Source organism: Bipolaris maydis (genome assembly GCF_028858645.1).
Source record: "Bipolaris maydis strain C4 unplaced genomic scaffold PSV08scaffold_14, whole genome shotgun sequence".
Taxonomy (NCBI): Eukaryota; Fungi; Ascomycota; class Dothideomycetes; order Pleosporales; family Pleosporaceae; genus Bipolaris; species Bipolaris maydis.
Window position 1 is genome coordinate 1240460 of NW_027093870.1, and position 17012 is coordinate 1257471.

The 17012-nt window shown below is 52.4% G+C and overlaps 4 protein-coding genes across 4 annotated transcripts; 2 read left to right on the plus strand and 2 right to left on the minus strand.

The window, feature by feature from the left end:
• Positions 1 to 161: 161 nt before the first annotated feature.
• Positions 162 to 3650, minus strand: PSV08DRAFT_412156 (purine-cytosine permease FCY21; the record flags this gene model as incomplete). The annotated part of the gene is made up of 6 exons (XM_014218808.2): positions 162 to 506; positions 563 to 1120; positions 1176 to 1348; positions 1408 to 1535; positions 2113 to 3310; positions 3364 to 3650. 6 exons carry the CDS (start codon positions 3648 to 3650, stop codon positions 388 to 390), a joined length of 2463 nt encoding a protein of 820 aa, XP_014074283.2. The 3' UTR covers positions 162 to 387.
• Positions 3651 to 4663: 1013 nt separating this feature from the next.
• PSV08DRAFT_229961 (major facilitator superfamily domain-containing protein) lies at positions 4664 to 6186 on the plus strand (the record flags this gene model as incomplete). Its single annotated transcript, XM_014218810.2, has 2 exons — positions 4664 to 4821; positions 4878 to 6186. 2 exons carry the CDS (start codon positions 4664 to 4666, stop codon positions 6184 to 6186), a joined length of 1467 nt encoding a protein of 488 aa, XP_014074285.2.
• Positions 6187 to 6423: 237 nt separating this feature from the next.
• On the minus strand, positions 6424 to 11571 carry PSV08DRAFT_404926 (uncharacterized protein; the record flags this gene model as incomplete). The annotated part of the gene is made up of 2 exons (XM_066093711.1): positions 6424 to 9464; positions 9618 to 11571. The coding sequence occupies 2 exons, from the start codon at positions 11569 to 11571 to the stop codon at positions 6424 to 6426; spliced, it is 4995 nt and encodes a 1664-aa protein (XP_065948243.1).
• Positions 11572 to 12083: 512 nt separating this feature from the next.
• PSV08DRAFT_380820 (TRAPP II complex) lies at positions 12084 to 16799 on the plus strand (the record flags this gene model as incomplete). The annotated part of the gene is made up of 4 exons (XM_014218812.2): positions 12084 to 12249; positions 12308 to 12794; positions 12864 to 13380; positions 13432 to 16799. 4 exons carry the CDS (start codon positions 12084 to 12086, stop codon positions 16735 to 16737), a joined length of 4476 nt encoding a protein of 1491 aa, XP_014074287.1. The 3' UTR covers positions 16738 to 16799.
• Positions 16800 to 17012: the final 213 nt, after the last annotated feature.

Here is a 17012-nt window from a genome sequence, read left to right on the forward strand (position 1 = left end):
AGAACAAGTGCTTGGTAAGATGATAGGACATAGATGTAGATGTGCTGGTTATGGGGTGGGAAATGGATCAAAGTCTATGTTGTTGGACCAGTTTTTCTTTTTTGCACCGTGTTACTGTGTTCAGTGACAAGACATGTACAATCACGATACGGAGAGAATGGTAGATGGAATTGTATAATTTGTTCTTTGGTATATTTATTCTAGGGGTATATGGGGATTGTTACTGAATGCGCTTGACGGCGCGAGTCCGGTAGTAAGGTAATGGTGAGCACTATTTGTGCACTTTGTTGATGTCTGGACAGTGTCTTTTGTGGGCAGATGCCGACACAAGCTGTTGTGGGGGTCACATCATTTATTCACATGTCTGAAAATCTACTTGTCGGTGCTTTAGGCCTTACGCAGAGCGAGCTTCTTGCGTGCCTGGATAGTGTAGGCATAGAGAGCATCTTTGAAAGCGAAGAGGAAGGCAGCAGTGATGACACTCTGGGTAACCTTGGGTCCAATGCCTGATTTCATGTTAGCTTTCATCTTTTTTTCCCATCAAACATCATCCAACACATACCTCCATAGAGACCAGTGTATCCCTCCTCACGGATAATCCTCCTGAAAGTAGTCATCATGCTCTCCCTCGGGCCATCTCTGCCTGCAACGTGCATCCTGCTCTTGACTGTAATGTAGGGGTAGGTGATGCTTGTGGCCAGCAACTTGCCAAGAGCACCGAGGTAAAAGGCATCCTTGGGGGTAACGCGCCTCTTCTTCTCCAACAGCTGCTTCAACTGTTCAAAAACAGTGTACTGCAGAATAGGGTTGATGACAAGGACCAGAGCGGGCATGACGCCGGCAAACAGGCGGGCAGGGCCCTCATCACGGATGAGAGCAAACAAGGTGGCGAGAGTGGAAGGCGCCTTCTCGACAGGCGCGCCGGGAAGCGATCCCTCTTGGGCCTCAGACTTGCGCGTTGTCATGCGCGTGTTGACGACCCAGATGGGGTTGGTCATGAGGACCGTGGCGCTACCGGCGATGGCGCCAGCGATCATCGACTCAATGGTGGTGAGCTTGGACGAGGCGCGACCGGCCTTGAGGGCGGCCTTTTCGAAAAACGAGCGAGTCCATTCATACCCTAGTGGGGGTCAATACGGGGGTTTGGGGTGGGATGGGAAAAGGAGCCGAGGTACAGTAGTAGTAGACAAAGTTTGTGACTGTGATGCCGAAGAGGGCAGAGTCCATGCCGGCGTAGAGTCCGGCGACGCCTTCGCGCTTAATGATGCGGCGGGCGGCATTGAGCGTCGACGACTGGGCGCGCTTCGACTCGACCTGGGCGCGAGTGGAGAGGGTGATGAGGGGATAGCTGTGAGCATGTCTTGTTAGCGGTGCGCTCGGCATAGCGACGGTTGAGGGCAGGCATACGTCAGGGCCATGGAGAGCAGACCCCCGCCGGCGCCAGCAAGGGCGTGGGCAACATTGTCGCTCTGCTGGGCCGCTGTGCTCTGAGGCACTGCCGCCGTCGACTCGGCCAGCTTCTCCTGCGCCTTTTCCTGTGCCTGGGACATGGCCAGATGGTGGTGGAGATGGAGATGCGAGGTGCGCGCGATGGACGGACAAAGAGGGAAGGCGCAAGCGGGGTGCGTCGAGACGAGTGGAAGGCGCAGCCGGGGCGATGGTCGTCGTCGTCGTCGTCGTCGTGATCAAGTAGGGGGCGATGCAGCAGTCGACAGAGAGACGTTGATAGCACGAAAGGGCGTGGAAAAAAAGCGGCTTAATTATCAGATGGAGGCTCCGGGCCATGGTCTGCGTCTCCGCATTTGGCCTGCGGCTCCAGCTGCTGGCTTGTGAACGTCACCAGCCAAGGCTCCCGGGGTAAGTAGTACAACCGAGGCAACAAGTCCCCCCGGCCTAACTCGCTTTCAGCAATCCTCTGCCAACCACCAACCACATGCCATGCCTACTCTTCAGACACCCCCCCAAAAAATCATGTCTCCGACCTGCATGGCTGCGCATATGATCAGCGCCGCTACCCACTGCTACCAGACACAACCCTGCTCATCTCCTGCATACCCTCTTCTCCCACGTCCTCAAGGGCACGTATAACAGCGCCGACAGCACCACGGCCACCTCGAGTCCGATGTCGCCCGTAGTTTCCGCAATAGGCCCCGTCCACCAGATCTGGCCCATGCAAGGCACAATGAGCCCAAACGACAACAGGAACGCGCCAAGTGCTGCGTATCCCGCTGGCAGTTTTTGGCCGTCGTCCCATGCGTCTGCATCCTCGGTGTAGGCTGCAAAGCTGCCGCCTCGGAATAGCACATGTTCAACCAGCACAATGCCAATGAACGCAGCGCTCCAGTATCCAATGACACCAATGAAGTTCTCGAGGTTGAGGAAGAAGCTCTTTGACGCCTCGACGGCGACGCCAATGACGATGCCCGTGATGACGATGCTGAAGACGATGCGTGGGACGCGGAAGAGCCAGGGCACGAGCATCTGCAGGTTGAGCGTGACGCTGTACATGGTCGCAGACAGGTTGCCCAGCATGCTGAATGCCAGCACCACCGTGACGAACCGTCCAAAGCCTCCTGCTGGGTGCAGCATGGCTGCGAGGACACCGCTCGCTGCATTGGCCTCGTAGCCCGCTTGCCACGACGGCACATTGGGTGTCGCGCCGCCCATTGCTGCACCCAGTGTCATCAACAAGACTGTTGGGAGTGCGAGGCCAATATATGTGTACAGTGCGATGCGGGACCGAGGTGCCTTTGGGTGCATGTATGTGGAGAAGTCGCTGGCCAGTGCGGCCCATGGCAACATGAAGCTAGCCACTAGACCGCCAAACGACAGTACCTGCGATGCAGTCGCCGCAGGGGCAGCAACCTGGTGACCGAGTTTCTGGCCTCCGCACCCTGCAGCAATGATAAGTGCCAGCAGTGCGGGTATCCACGCCCATCGCTCGTAGTGGTGCAGCACGCCAAACCCACAAAAGGATATGACGAGCGATAGGAGGGCAATCACGACGATGCCGACAGTTGCATTAATGGTCGTCCCATCCTGCACCGCAGACAAGGCCATGCCGCCAATGACACTGTCAACCACGCAGAAGCCAGTCAGTGTCGCGAGGTTGAGCAGGATCAGAAGAGACACAAAGTACTTTCCAAACGAAAATCGCGCTTGGACAAGTTGTCGCATGCCAGTCACGGGGCCCCACGTGCACATGTACGCTACAGGCACTGTGGAGACGAGCGTGAAGAAGAGGATAACCAGTGCTGCATCTCGTAAACTGAGGCCAAACGACATGGTCCCCACCATGCCAAACGTGACTCTGTGTCATGATCAGTCACTACATCTCGCTGTCATGACCGTGCAGCCACTTACGGAAGGGGATTGCAACTCATGCAAAACCACAGCGTGAAGATCTTGGAGTAGGCCGTCTCGTTCCTGTCCTCGTAGCCAACTGGTGTGCATCCTCTGACTTCAACATCTCCCCTTTTTTCCAAAAAGTTCAACACCCCCCTCCACCCCCCCAGCTCTTCTTGCCTGCCGTGTGTGACATCGTTGTCCACTCCTCCAATCTTGACAAGTGATGGCCGTTTGATGTCGTCTTCACATGGGACCCTACCCCCGCCATGGTTACTTCTTCCCACCTTCGGTATATCTGCCATGTCGTTATTCCTTCTTTTTCCAACGTCGCCTAACCCACACCTTGGCCGCTTCTACCCGGCAGGATAACGGTAGCCGTGATTTTTGTCAGATATTCGTAATACCGACACTGCGGTAAAAACCACTGGTTTGGGGGAGGATGCAACTCAACGGACTGGACCCCCACTCCGAGGCGTCCAAACGATTGAAAAATCAAAAAAGTAGCCCCAGCTGTGTGGAAAGCGCGGAGTCTGAATTCCCCATAAGCCTATGGCATAGTTATGTCTGAGTCAGCCGCTCCACTGCACTCATGGTCAACATGACTCCTCCCCCCAAATTTGTTATCGGTGTGGCGTACCGCAGCAAAATTCTTTCTTCCCCGGTATTCGCTCTCGACACCAAGAGGGTACGCCGCACTAGGGCCTCGCCTACCCGCCGCCGGGTTCACGACAAGGGCAAACCGGAGACGAGCCGACGCTTGGACCAAAACCACAATCTAGGCCGGTACAACCGTCTAGTATCCGCGTCTTAGCTGCATGCAGCATAGTCTCTCTCTACTAATCTGGGAAAGATGACGAAAGTGGGCGTACGGTCGAGGCGCGGTATAGCGTGGCGAATTGCAGTCTTGCAGTGTGAAGTCGCAAATGGCTTGATGGGCTTTTGCTGTTAGACCCGCTTGCCGATATCTCGCCGGCCCTGCTGCACCCCCCATTTATCGCTTCACTGGTCGGACAACGGAGACGTCTCGCCCAACCACACTGCAACGCGGTCATTGATACGCCGAAGCTGGGGCGGGTGGTGGTAGCGGGCCCTTTTTGTTCGGGGAAAACAAGATGCACATGTTTTAGGCGTTTTGATCATGGGGAGTGGGAGCGATCTTGTTAAGAGGGCGCTTGTGGGCGTCGATCGAGCCTGAGGCTCTGTTTGCGATTCACCTTTTTTCCCCCAGCTACCCCCCTCGCTTCCATCCTCCTTTTGGGCAGTTCTTGCTCTTCGTTTCTTATTTAGTCGTTGAAGCTTGTTTTGACGTCAAGTCATGGCTAAAGTGGGTGAGGAAGACAAGCATGAGCCTGCTCCGGTCGATGAGGCTGCATTGGGACCTGTCGAGGGCGAAGTCGAAGTCCCGTATAGTATCTACACTAGCAAAGAGAAATGGATCATTGTTGGCATGGTTGCACTGGCAGGATTTTATAGGTATGTTTGTATGTCGAGGTATCGTGAGTTACTGTTGGTTGACCCTCACCCATTAGTCCTCTCCCTGCAAACATCTACTTCCCAGCCATCCCCGCCCTGGCCCGCGCCTTTGGAAAAACAGTAGACGACCTTAACCAAACTGTCACCGTCTACCTGGTCTTCCAAGGTATTAGCCCAATGCTCTGGGGCCCCATCAGCGACCGCTTCGGCCGCCGCCTCGTCTATCTCGTCTGCCTTGGTATCCTCGTCGCCTCCAGCATTGGACTGGCGCTCTGTCCCACCGACCAATTCTGGCTGCTCCTCTTCCTCCGCTGCTTCCAATCTGGCGGCAGCGCCAGCACCATTGCCCTAGGTGCCGGCGTCATCGGCGACATCTCCACGAGCAGAGAGCGTGGCGGCTACTTTGGCATGTTCAACCTAGGTCCCATGCTCGCTCCTTGCATCGCCCCTGCCATTGGCGGTGCCCTCTCCCAATCCCTCGGCTGGCGCTCCATCTTCTGGTCCATCGTCATAATGGTCGCCCTCTGCCTCCTCTTCATCGCCCTCTTCCTGCCCGAAACCCTGCGCTCCATCGCGGGCAACGGCTCCATCCCCGTCCCCCGCATCCAGCGCGCCATCATCCCCATTGTCGGCCAAAAAGCCACAAAAGAAGCTTTCGACCCGGATACACGCGCCAAATCCAAACACTCTGTCAACCCTTTTGTGCTCTTTACCTACCCAGACGTCATCGTCCTCCTCACCTTCACCGGCCTAGTCTACGCCGTAAACTACACCATCACCGCCACAATCTCTTCTTCTTTTGCGAAAATCTATCCAAACCTCTCAGAAACAGTACTGGGACTGTGCTACCTGCCCGTCGGCGCAGGCATGATTATCGGATCCACGCTCACGGGCAAAATGCTCGACTGGGAGTACGCACGTATCAAGGCGCGGTGCGGCGACAACTTCACAATTGAGCATGCCAGATTGCGCATCATGCCGTTTTACCTCTCGCTCTTCATCGTGTGCGTTGTTGCGTGGGGGTGGACGATTCAAGCTACGGCGCACATCGCCGTCCCCCTGGTCCTTGGCGTGTTGCTGGGCTGGACGTCCATTGGTATCTTGAACACGACCATGACGCTGAATATCGATATTTTGCAATCCAGGAGTTCGGGCGCTACCGCCTGCACGAATCTGGTCCGGTGCTCGCTTGCCGCCATTCTCGTCTCGCTGATTGATCGCATGACGACTCGCTGGGGGGATGGATGGACGTATACGTTTTGGGGTGGAGTCTGCTGCACGCTCTTGCCGCTTATGCTGCTCGAGATTAAGATGGGGCCCAAGTGGCGCAAGGCGAGGGAAGCCAAAGAGAATGAGAAGGCGTAATGTTTTTTTTTGATTCGAGTTTCTTTTTTAACCAAAAGATGGGATGAGAATGTGCGTGTGGAGTAAAAGTATTATACCCTTTGTTACGAGCGTAGCATAGCGAAAGTTGGTTTTTTTTTTCATAATGAATTTACTATAACTATTCTAAAATCTTAGTCTAATGCAAGATAACAATGCAAGATGAAAAAAAAAAGACTGGGTTAAAAAAAAACATAAACTTCGTTACTTGCAATGCCATCAAATCAACATTCCCTGTGTAAATCCCTCCAACGCAGCACGGTACTTCTGACTGTACTCAATGATGATTTGCTGTTGGTACCAAGAATGTCTCGCATTATGATCCGCCACAAGGTTATGCGCTAGTTCGTGGCAATACGTGCAGAACCAGCTGTCGAGAGCTGTCAACTTCCCCTCCTTGGTGTGGCAGGCATCGGCGTGAAGGGCAATGAACCATGCAAGGTTGAAGAATAAACTGCCGTTCAGGTTGAAGGCGACAGTGTTCGACTTCTTGTCGAGGAAGATGTTGACAGCGGCCGGGTTGACCGTGAAGAGCGAGGTTAGCCCGAAGATCAGGGGGAGGAAGGCTTGAAGATGTCCCTGAAGCTCCGCGGGGGCTGCGGTTTCGTCGCGGCCGTAGTAGACATCTACGTGACGGCCAGAAAAGGGTACGGAGAATGCCTTGTGCAGGTTCTCCCATTGTTCGCCCGTGCAGTAGCCGCCACGGTCCAGCTCCGTGGCGTCCTGGTGGTGCTTAGTGTTGATGTTGTCCATGCCTGTTGGACGACACTCCTTGATCGCATTTTGGATGTTGGACTTGGTGGCTTGGATATCACGGCTGATTTGAGGTCCGTCTGTGCCGCTGGACGTAGGGGCAGGCGTATTCTTGAATCCAAGCTTCTTCGCCCAGTTGTTGATGAGACCTCCATCATCTTGCTGACGTCCGTGATTCGCCACTTCCATGCCAGTTTCTGGGCTGTCGAATGCCCCAGGAATGCGGTTGCTCTTCTCTGGTGTCGCGGGTGGCACGTTTTCTCGCTCCTCCGTCTTGAGAAGACCAGACTTGGCTTGCTCTGCCAGGCGCTGTTGCTCTTCCTCCTCTCGTTCTTGCTCTGCCTGTCTGGCTATGCGAGCCTCGTGCTCTTTCCTACGTAGAATGCGCTCTACATTGATACCCTTTTGCTGTAAGCGACGAAGCGGCTCAGTCAAGATACGCTCAAGAGCGATTGCGTCATTTCGCTTTGGTCGCGATACCAAGAGCCTGACAAGTTCGCTTGACACTTCGTAGAGATCGTACTTTGGCGTAATGTTCAGTACGTAGCCGACACTGCGAACTTTGATAATTACAGCCGACTTCCTCGACGACGTAGCGACATTGCGCTCTGCCAGAGAGTACCGAATTGAAATATCAGACACGCACTGAACGGTCAAGTTTGATCCAAGCCATTTAGCATCGTGCCTGATTGCCTTTGAAGAAGCATCGCGTTCATACTCGTGGAGGAAGAGACGCACACGCTCGAGAATGTCTCGTCGTAGATCTTGTGCTGGTGTCTGGTCACGCACCATCGTCCCGATGCGTTGGTCGGTCTTGACAAGATCAGAAACCTTTTGCACACCGAAGCGAGCGTAAAACTCTTCCAAAAGTTCCTCCTGAGGTGCTGCAATGATAAAGTCACGGAATCTCGTCATATAGTTGACATTGTCGATAATGACAATTTCGTTGGCTTTGTTCAGCGACCATTCACGATGCACGTTATCCTCATCCAGATCATCCATGTCCTCGTCACCTGCTTCCGCCTTCTTGGTATCTTCCTTGATATCACGGTATCCGAGGAGTAGCCTGGATGCGACAAGTGCCTTGACCAGCTCCTTGTCCTTCCACAAAGTTCCGGCGTGCTCTGCTAGCTTCCTGAGCAGATCGAGGTATTTATCTTGGCCAATCGTATTGAGGAAGCGAGAGGGGTTCTTCGCGACCAAGTACGCCAAATCGTGTGTAGTGGGCTCGTGCTTTGCGCCGACTTTGAGCAGGAAGACCGTGGCCTCAGCACCATAATGAACGTAGTCCAGAATTCCACGGTACTCTTGATCGCGCCCAACAAAGACATGCTCAGGTGCATCGTAATGATGAATGCGCATCTCCGTCTTTCCAGTCTGATTCTTCGATCGATCTTCGAACCCACTGCAGGCAGGATCAAGGTAATACTTTCGGAATATTGGCACAATGTTCGCAGTCGCCAAATTTTGTATCAGCCCCTTGTATTGGTCCAGATCAGAACCTCGCGACGCCAAGTAAGCAAATTGTATCTCAGCATCTAGCTTGGTTTTGGGCGGGGTTTTGATGAGATACTGTACACAGGGGCCGATGCTTGGATCACGATGAACTCCCAGTTTCTCGGCATGACTGCGAAGGTCACTTCTGAGTATTGGAAAACCTAGGCATGCTGCATGTTCATTCGTGTAGCACTGGAACGGCCCGACCAGTGCCGGAAAAGGCGCTTGCTCGGTCGGCAGAATAGGAAGGGTGAGGGCAGCAAACTTGCTTGCCTCTGCGCTGTAGTTGTTCTTGTAATAGTTTGCCAAGAAATAGTCCATGGCGCGTGTGTAGAGCTGCACATCCTTTGCCTGGCCAGCACGGTGGAGTATGTTTGCGATAGTGATAGAATCTGGCCACTGCCGCAGCCCGAGGTTTATGAGGAGCAAGCCCTCTCGAGTACCCGACTTGAGCTCGAACGGCAGCTTGATCTGATTCAAGCCCAGCACGAGAATCGCAGGATCTGGAGCATACAGATCCGAAGCCTTGAACTGCTGGCCGGGTTTGACATTCGTGCCTTCACCCGGCAAAAACGCCGTCTCGCGTAATCTATCAAGATCCTTCTTCGGGATCTCATTGATGACGGATGCGAAGTATCGAATGAGATCAACATGATTCCATGAAGGCCGCTCTGATTTCTCACCCTGTTCCCCATTGCGACTGCGCATCCGGTCAAAAACCATTGGAAGGTCAATTGTTTTCCGCACCCCAAGTGAGAGAAGGAATTTTTCCTTTGAACCAGCAAATGGCTTCACAGTCGGCAGGTCGTCAAAAAGCTTAACTGTTGGAAAGTATGACTCGGTCGGTCGGCGCATGCCCATCTTTGTAGGCATGATTTGGTGAGGGGTCAAGATCTTGGTTACAGTATCTCTGGATGTTCCATCAAGCTGCTCCCAGCATTTGGAAGTCAGCGTGAGTACCGATAGAGCAAGGTTCTCATCAGTCGTGAATTGCTCTAATTGTGGCTGCGCTGTCATGTGTCGCAGCCACCGTACCATTGACAGTTCTGTCCACCCAAACATTTGTAGTTGCTTCATTGTCATCCCCCGTGTGAAAGTGAATGGTATTGTGTCAGGAGGAAGCGGCAGGTGTGGGCCAATGCGAGCTGGGTTTACGAACGTACTGATATCCCCCAGTGCGAGAATTCTCCCAGAGTTCTTTTCCGGCTGAACGTCAATGTTGGCTACTGTATTCTCGAATAGACTCCTTGAGCCAGGTATGTCGATTTCACCGTTTTCCAGCTTAGATCCACACCATTTGAGAAATTCGCAAAGCTCTTCTTCATTTAGCGCGCGCGATTCCAAGCCTTGCCGAATATCCTGCATGGTGAGCTCGGTGATGAAGCCGCGATTATGCAGGTTCAACATAAAGTCAAATGCGGCATTTGCTAGTTCCTGAGGAACCATAGGCACTTCTCCGAGGAAGCTGAGGGTTTCTGCAGGCATGCGTACTCGTTTGCTTGGCAGAACGCCCTTGGTTGAGAGGATGTCAATCGAACGTTCCTTGGAACAGTTGTAGAAAGCTTCGTCAATCCGATCACCAAGAGCCGTAGAAGGATGGGATGATTTCGCAGTATATTGACGAAATATGTAGGCTGTCCTGGTGACTAGTGCCTCCAAAGGCTCCTTGCCAAATTGGGCTTGCAAGGTTGCCATTTCATCTGCGTATGTGATACGGCAGGCCAATCCAGCAACGCGCAAAAGCTCGATATTCCAGGTGGATATGTACCGAGCGTTCATGTCCACATTCTCACGCTCTACCGTTGGGATGAGGGATGGCGCGGAGATGTGAGCAAGATATCCTGTTGTTTGCGCCGTGGGAAATCCAATGAATATACGTCCTGACTTTGTTGGAAGAACCTCCGAAAAGATCTTAGTAGCAAGCGAGGCAGAGCTTCCTGAGCCTGTTGTTAGTGTAGCTGAAGGATCCTGGTAAGGAGACGTCAAGAGAGCAATCTTCGTGGTCTTGGGTGGAGACTTTTTCGTTGCTCTTTCAATCTCTGCCGCGAAATTTCGTGACACTTTGGTAGCTGCCACTACCGTGCATACTTGCAAGAAGATTGTTCCTTTTGAGTCCCCGGCTATTTCTTCACTTTCACTCGGCTTCTCAATTGCGGGCTTAACGGTCTTGGTGGCTGCTGGTGGAGGGGCCGAAAACTTGGAAAAGAAACTTCGCAAAGTTGAGCCGGCGTTGCGCACCTCCTGTTGTACAAGGTCGGCTGCTTTCTTGGGGGGCAACTGAGCAGTCGCAATCACATTCATCCAAGCAGCATCGAGTTGGGAGTGCTGTCTTGTGACATCAGTTACTTTCATCAGCCCTCCTTCGGTCTCAGTCTTCAAGCCCTGTGGTACGCGAACAATTTCAGGGGAAGAGATCTTCTTCGTAAAGGAAGCAACCACATAATCATCTACATGGAGTTCAATGCTTTCAAGGCCTACAAACGTAAGACTGGTCGCGAGGAACTGACATAGAGTGGGTAAATTTGGGAGCTTTGACGGATTATACGAAGGAGAGGCTGGGTTTGCTTGCCGGTATTCGAGCATGAAGATGGTATCTCTTGTAGTATGTTCCGGGGGTACAGGCGCAGCCTTGGTAGACAGCATGTTGCCTTTCCAGTAAAAGGCCATTGTTCTATCGCCAGAGATGACAAACGGCTCATCACAATCTGCGAAGACACTATAGAAACCAACACCAAAAGCACCAATCTTTGTCTCATCAGGGTTGCCGTCAGCGATACTCTTTAGACGACTCCAATCAGCAACAGTGAATGGCTGGCCGTTGTTACTGACAACAAGCCGTTTAAGCGTATGGTGCTGGATGATGTGCTTCAACAAAATAGGGTCCGCAGCGCCCTGAGGGGTAGGTACAGTAAGAGAGGGGTCGGTCTCAAATTTGATAATGACCTGATCTGCTTTCGCGTCTGCGGCATTCTGAATCAACTCTCGTAGTGTCGTGTGCTCGCTTGAGTAACGTGCCAGAACTTTGTCGATCAAAGCACGAGTATTGACCGTGACCTCGCTGTCGAAACCATCGGCCATGGTTTGGTTGCGCAACCGCGCAAAATCTATCGCAGCCATCTTTACCCTCTCTTTTTTTGAATGAACTAGAAAGAATCCCGGGTGTCTGCAAGACCGTGCAAGATGGGTATGGACTGTAAACGAAGCCGGGCTGATTTGTCAGGCAGAACTGTAAGACAAGGATAGGTGGCAGTGGCGAATACACAGTTTGACCCAGAATATGAAGGAACCGTAGTGTGACAAAGTGAAAAATCCCGGATATTTCCACGCTATGCAAAGGGTATTAAATAATATGGGAGAGGTGGCAACACGGCCCCGCGAAGGAGGAAAGGATGTCGGTGAGATGTCTCATCCGCTCTGTCTCTTGATGTTGCAGACGCTTGTGCAGGGACCATTTCCAAAAATGGCTTAGCGCTGTTAGAGCCACCGCCACGGGGTCAAAGCTTGGAGATCGCCAACCATGCCACCGTTCGGACATTCAACGCACCATGCAAGCGTCTGACATCACGGCTTCACTCCTTGACCAACAGCATCGTTATTGACCAGAAGGTCTAGAAATTTCAGATGTTGAGATGGCAGCCGACCCTCTGTCCCCGATCGCGCCTGCGCGCATTAGGGCCCTACTTCTCCCCGTGGGCCGCATCAGGCGCTCGCGATTCCTAGCTTTTGTCGACCTCTTGCAGCAGGAATCGCTGGTTCGCCTGGGCGACATAAGTCCTGATCCTCGACCTGATCGCAGTATGCGCCCTGGCGGTCCGTATTAGCTACCCTGTTTGCTGATTTTGGCAACGAATAGATATGTTTTCCCCTCTGGCTTGGCCTGACGGAACCCTACTGTATGACTTGTCGACATCTATGCCTTCGGCTTCTTACCTATCATTGTCTCCATTTGAGCAGTTCAGGGAACCGCTGCTTGTGATCGGGTTGGGAGATGCATCCGAGTATGCATGGCTACGTCCGCCACGTGGAACAGACCAAAGTTCAGCAGAGACATTTGAAGATCCTCCAGCTGAAGACGAAAGCACCAATTCTGTTCTTTTTGGAATCGATGATCTTAGAGAGCAGTTTCCCAGGGCATATCTGCATCGTCTTATGATGTTCGATTCTCCATCTCAGTCTCGACATCCGCGGTTGCCTCCAGAAGCACTTTTGGTTCCCCCAAAGTCCAATCTTAAAACGACGACGCTGAAGACTTTGATGTGCGATCTCACTGCAACTCTGCTAGCGGAGATGACAACATTGGCCAAGTCTATCCAAGCCCTTCCTACCTTGACCTCCCCAGCGTCTCAAAATGGCATGGCAGAAGCCACGCCGAACTGGGCTGCATCGGAATCCATGTCACAGTTTTCTAGAAGAAATTCGCAAGCACCAAGCACAAGTAGACCCGTAACACCTGTAGGAAATGTTCAGAGAGATATGCACCGCGCATCCATGCCTATACTTCCTTCAAGCTCTGGAAGCTCGGTGTCAGGAGAAGACCAGAGGCCTGCTTCAGTGAGCACCCAGGACTCAAAAACCCCTGCCACCACATTTGATGAGATTTCTGGAGTAGGGTCAACCAGCAGCCTTCCACAAAACACAGGCAGCCCTACAAAATCTGCTGCAGCAACAAAGGCCGATCGTGTTTCAATCCATGGATTTGGTTCCGGGGGCGTGAGTGAGAGAGCTCGAAATAAGGGGCGTGGTCGCATCAGCATCGTAGTTGGTACATTGTACATGTGCGCTGGGCAATGGGTTGAGGCCATACGAGAGCTCACAGAAGGCGCAACAAGAGCACGCACTCTGAGCGACCATTTATGGCATGCAAAGGCTCTGGAAAACATCATGGTTTGTATGCTGCTATTTGCGTGGTCAGGCATGGACTTTCAGGTCAGTACGGCCTCTGATTGTGTTATCGCGCAAGAGCGCTGACCCGAGAAGATACCTCAAATATGCTACCCAGGATCTGATAAATCCAACGGTGTCAAGTCACCCAATCACACGCCAACTAACAGCGGCGCAGAAATTTCGGCGTCGGCAAAACAGCAAAACCATGACAATTCGCTCGATGCCCTTAGTTCGCTGCTGCCTGATCTAGTACACATGATCCTAAACCTGTATACACGGGCGGCTAATTTTGCGGGCGAGTCACTACCACCGCTTGCATTCTCAGAATGCGTCATACGATTCTCAAAGTTATTGGCTGCTATCAACTTATCTGCGGGGTATTTGGATGAAGATTCGTTGCGCCACCTTGTGCAAAATGTTCCTTACAAACAAAAGTCAAGATCGGTCGTTTCCAGACTGAGTGTACACCCTACGCGAAACGATATTGCTACAATGCTTTTTCGTGCGCTGCCAGGCCCTGTCGAAACATGCGGCATGAACCCCACAGAGCGGGTGGTAATACTAGCTGGAATCGCGTCTGTTTTGTCGTCGCTAGGGCTGCAGCGAAAAAAAGCGATCGTCATGAAAGAATTTATCACATCCCTTATACCCGGTCTAATACAGGCCCGAAAGGTGGGAGCAGCTGAAATGGGAGTTCATCCAGCTGCTGGCCTCGCTGCCCTCAACATTGCAAGTAGCAGTGGCCCAGGTGCTGCCGCTCTCAATGTAGGAGAAGGGGAGGTTGAGAACGGGATTGAAGAATTTCTGGGCTTAATAGGCCGGATATACGGGATTCCTAATTCGAAAGGAGCTATACCCGACATGGCCGTGTCTGCTCAAAAAGCGGACAGTGAAGAGGATACATCAAACAATGTTGCAAGCCAACGTGAAGTTGATGCCATTCTTGCTGTGTCATCCATGCGATCTTTTGGAAGCCTCAGTCTCAAACTGGAAGTTCTCCGAACTTGTCTGAGCTTTTGTGAAGCCTTGCCAGACTTTAACGGCGTTCTTCATTTCACTGCCCTGTTGCTGAGAATAGCAGGGCCTGGAACGGCGCCAAAGCCAAATAGCACCGATGTGTACGTGTCTCTCCCGCGGGAGGAACAAGTACGCTTATACTCGAACATCTCGAGAACTGTCACTGCAGCTAAGAAGCTTGGTTTTGCGCATGTGGAAACAGAGTACTGGGATGATTTCCTTGTCCGAGGACTGTTCATTTTAGACGAAAGTGAAGCCCTCAAGTTGACACAACGTCAAGGGGAGGAGATAAAGTCCAAAACCAAAGGGAAAGACGGACCTTTTCTTCACAACGCTTGGGCTGAGCAGCCTCGGACAGTTGATGCAAATACCACCCTAGTTGCCAACGAGGAGTATCGCTTCGTCATTGCCTTACAAAATCCCTACGACTTCGAGCTTGGAGTTGAGTCGTTGAGATTTGCTGCCGAAGGTGTCGAGTTTGTGGGAGTGGAAGAACATTTCCTACTTGGCCCATACCGTACACAGAAGTTTCAGATAACAGGGAAAGCACTTTCAGCCGGTGAACTGAAAATCATCGGCTGTTATGTAAAACTTATTGGATGTCGAGAACGACTGTTCCCTATTTTCCCCGAGCCATGGAAACCTAAGAGAGAGCCCAAGATGAAGCGGCTGGGACTCAAAGCTTGTCTCGGCACCCCGATCTCAAGACCTTCGTCTGCTATTGCTCCTTCTATTGATTGCAGAGCGATCTCGAAGCCCAAGCCAGAGTTACTTACATTTTCTGTAATACCAGACCAACCCATCCTCACCATAACTAATGTGTCCCTCCCCCAAGCAGCAGTCATGGTACTGGAGGGTGAGAGAAAGCGATTTACCGTTACGGTTAAGAATTTGTCTTCAACGACTGCTGTCGACTTTGTCCATATTTCCTTCCAGGATACAGCAATGGCCGCAATCCACGCAGCCACATCAAACAAAGACCTCCCGCCTGCCGAGCTACATGAGCTCGAAGTCCAGCTTGCACATTACCCATCGCTGCAATGGTGCAAAGATGAAGACGAAGAGTCTCTATGTATCAAGCCAGGTGCGGAGATGGACTTTACGATCGAGGTCGTCGGCCGTACCCGACTGACAGACGCGACCATTCAAATCGACTACGCCAACATTGGAAAGCGAAGATCTGAAATCGAAGAACATGTCTTTACTCGTCGGGTCTCTGCTCACATATCTATTACTGTGAATGCAAGTGTGCAACTCCAGCGCCCAGACATTGTGCCTTTATCAGGCGACATTGGCTGGTCCCAAGGTCTTGCACTAGCCTCAGCAGATAGACCTGAACCATCACAACCTGCGGCTTCTGGCAATGCAGACACCCATCTCCGCTCATTCATAAGCTATAAACAAAGCCAAGAAAACGACGACGAATACTGCATGCTTCTCCTAGACCTACGAAACTCATGGCCAAACCCGCTATCCCTCACACTTGAGTCACGGCGTCCCACCAACAACAACTCTCAAGACGACTCGATCGACCCCTGGAAAGACGCTTTCTCCGTCACCGAGATAATTCAACCCGGTCACGTCAGCCGTATCGTCCTCATCCTCCCCAAAATCTACCTGCACGCTCCTCACGCCGCAGTCCCCTCCCTCAACCCCGCCAACCAACGCCAATTCGTCGTCAGCACCAGCAAAATCTCGCCCGAAACCGAGCGCGCAAGCAGAGAAGCCTTCTGGTACCGCCAGGAACTCCTCACCATGATCCGCGGCACCTGGACCGAAACCGGCAACGGCCGCCACGGCGCCCTCGAACTCCGCGGAATCAGACTTTCCCCACGCATGGTCGACGCTATTAAACTAGATGATCTGGTTATCTCTATGACAATGGTTGCAGACCATGAAGATGAAGAAGACGAAACACCATCGATCCAGCAACTAGGTCACTCGCGCTTCTCAGTCCCAATCGACACATTCGTTACGCTGCGGACTACACTTCGGAATCGGAGTCCCCACCCTATTTCACCTTTGCTGCGTCTACAACCGCATCTCGCATCGCTCCCGCATGCACTCGCGCTCGATCTCGATAAGCGGCTTTCGTGGTCGGGCGCGCTGCAACGCCGACTTGCGCTTTTGCCGCCGGGCGGGAGCACAACGTGCGAGATTGGACTTGTGGCGCTGTGTAGTGGGGCGTACGAAGTGGGTGGGTTGGTCGAGGAAGTCGAGGTGTTGGGGGCTGAGGAGGGGAAAGAGGGTGAGGGGAAGAAGAGGGGGGAGATGGAGATGGAGAGGTTGTTGCAAGGGGATATATTGGGGGAGCGCAAGTTGAGGAGTTGGGGGGTGAGGGAGCCGTGTGGGATTGTTGCTACGAGGGGTGCTGGAGATTAAGGAGTGAGGAAAGGGCGTGAGTGTGGTTGTATGAATGATGGGTGGAATGTAACAAAGCGAGAAATATATCATGTTTTTCCAATGAACATCACCAAAAGCCCTTGTATTTTTTTTCTTTCTTCAATCCCTGTATCTAGAATCCGTTCTTGATTCCTCTTCTACACGAAAGAAAGACAAGCAAGAAAAAAATCAAGGAGAGTCGATCAACTCGGAAAAGATAAAGGACGCCTGTAAATGCAACAAATATTCCGCCTTGGGACATCGTCACCGCCTGT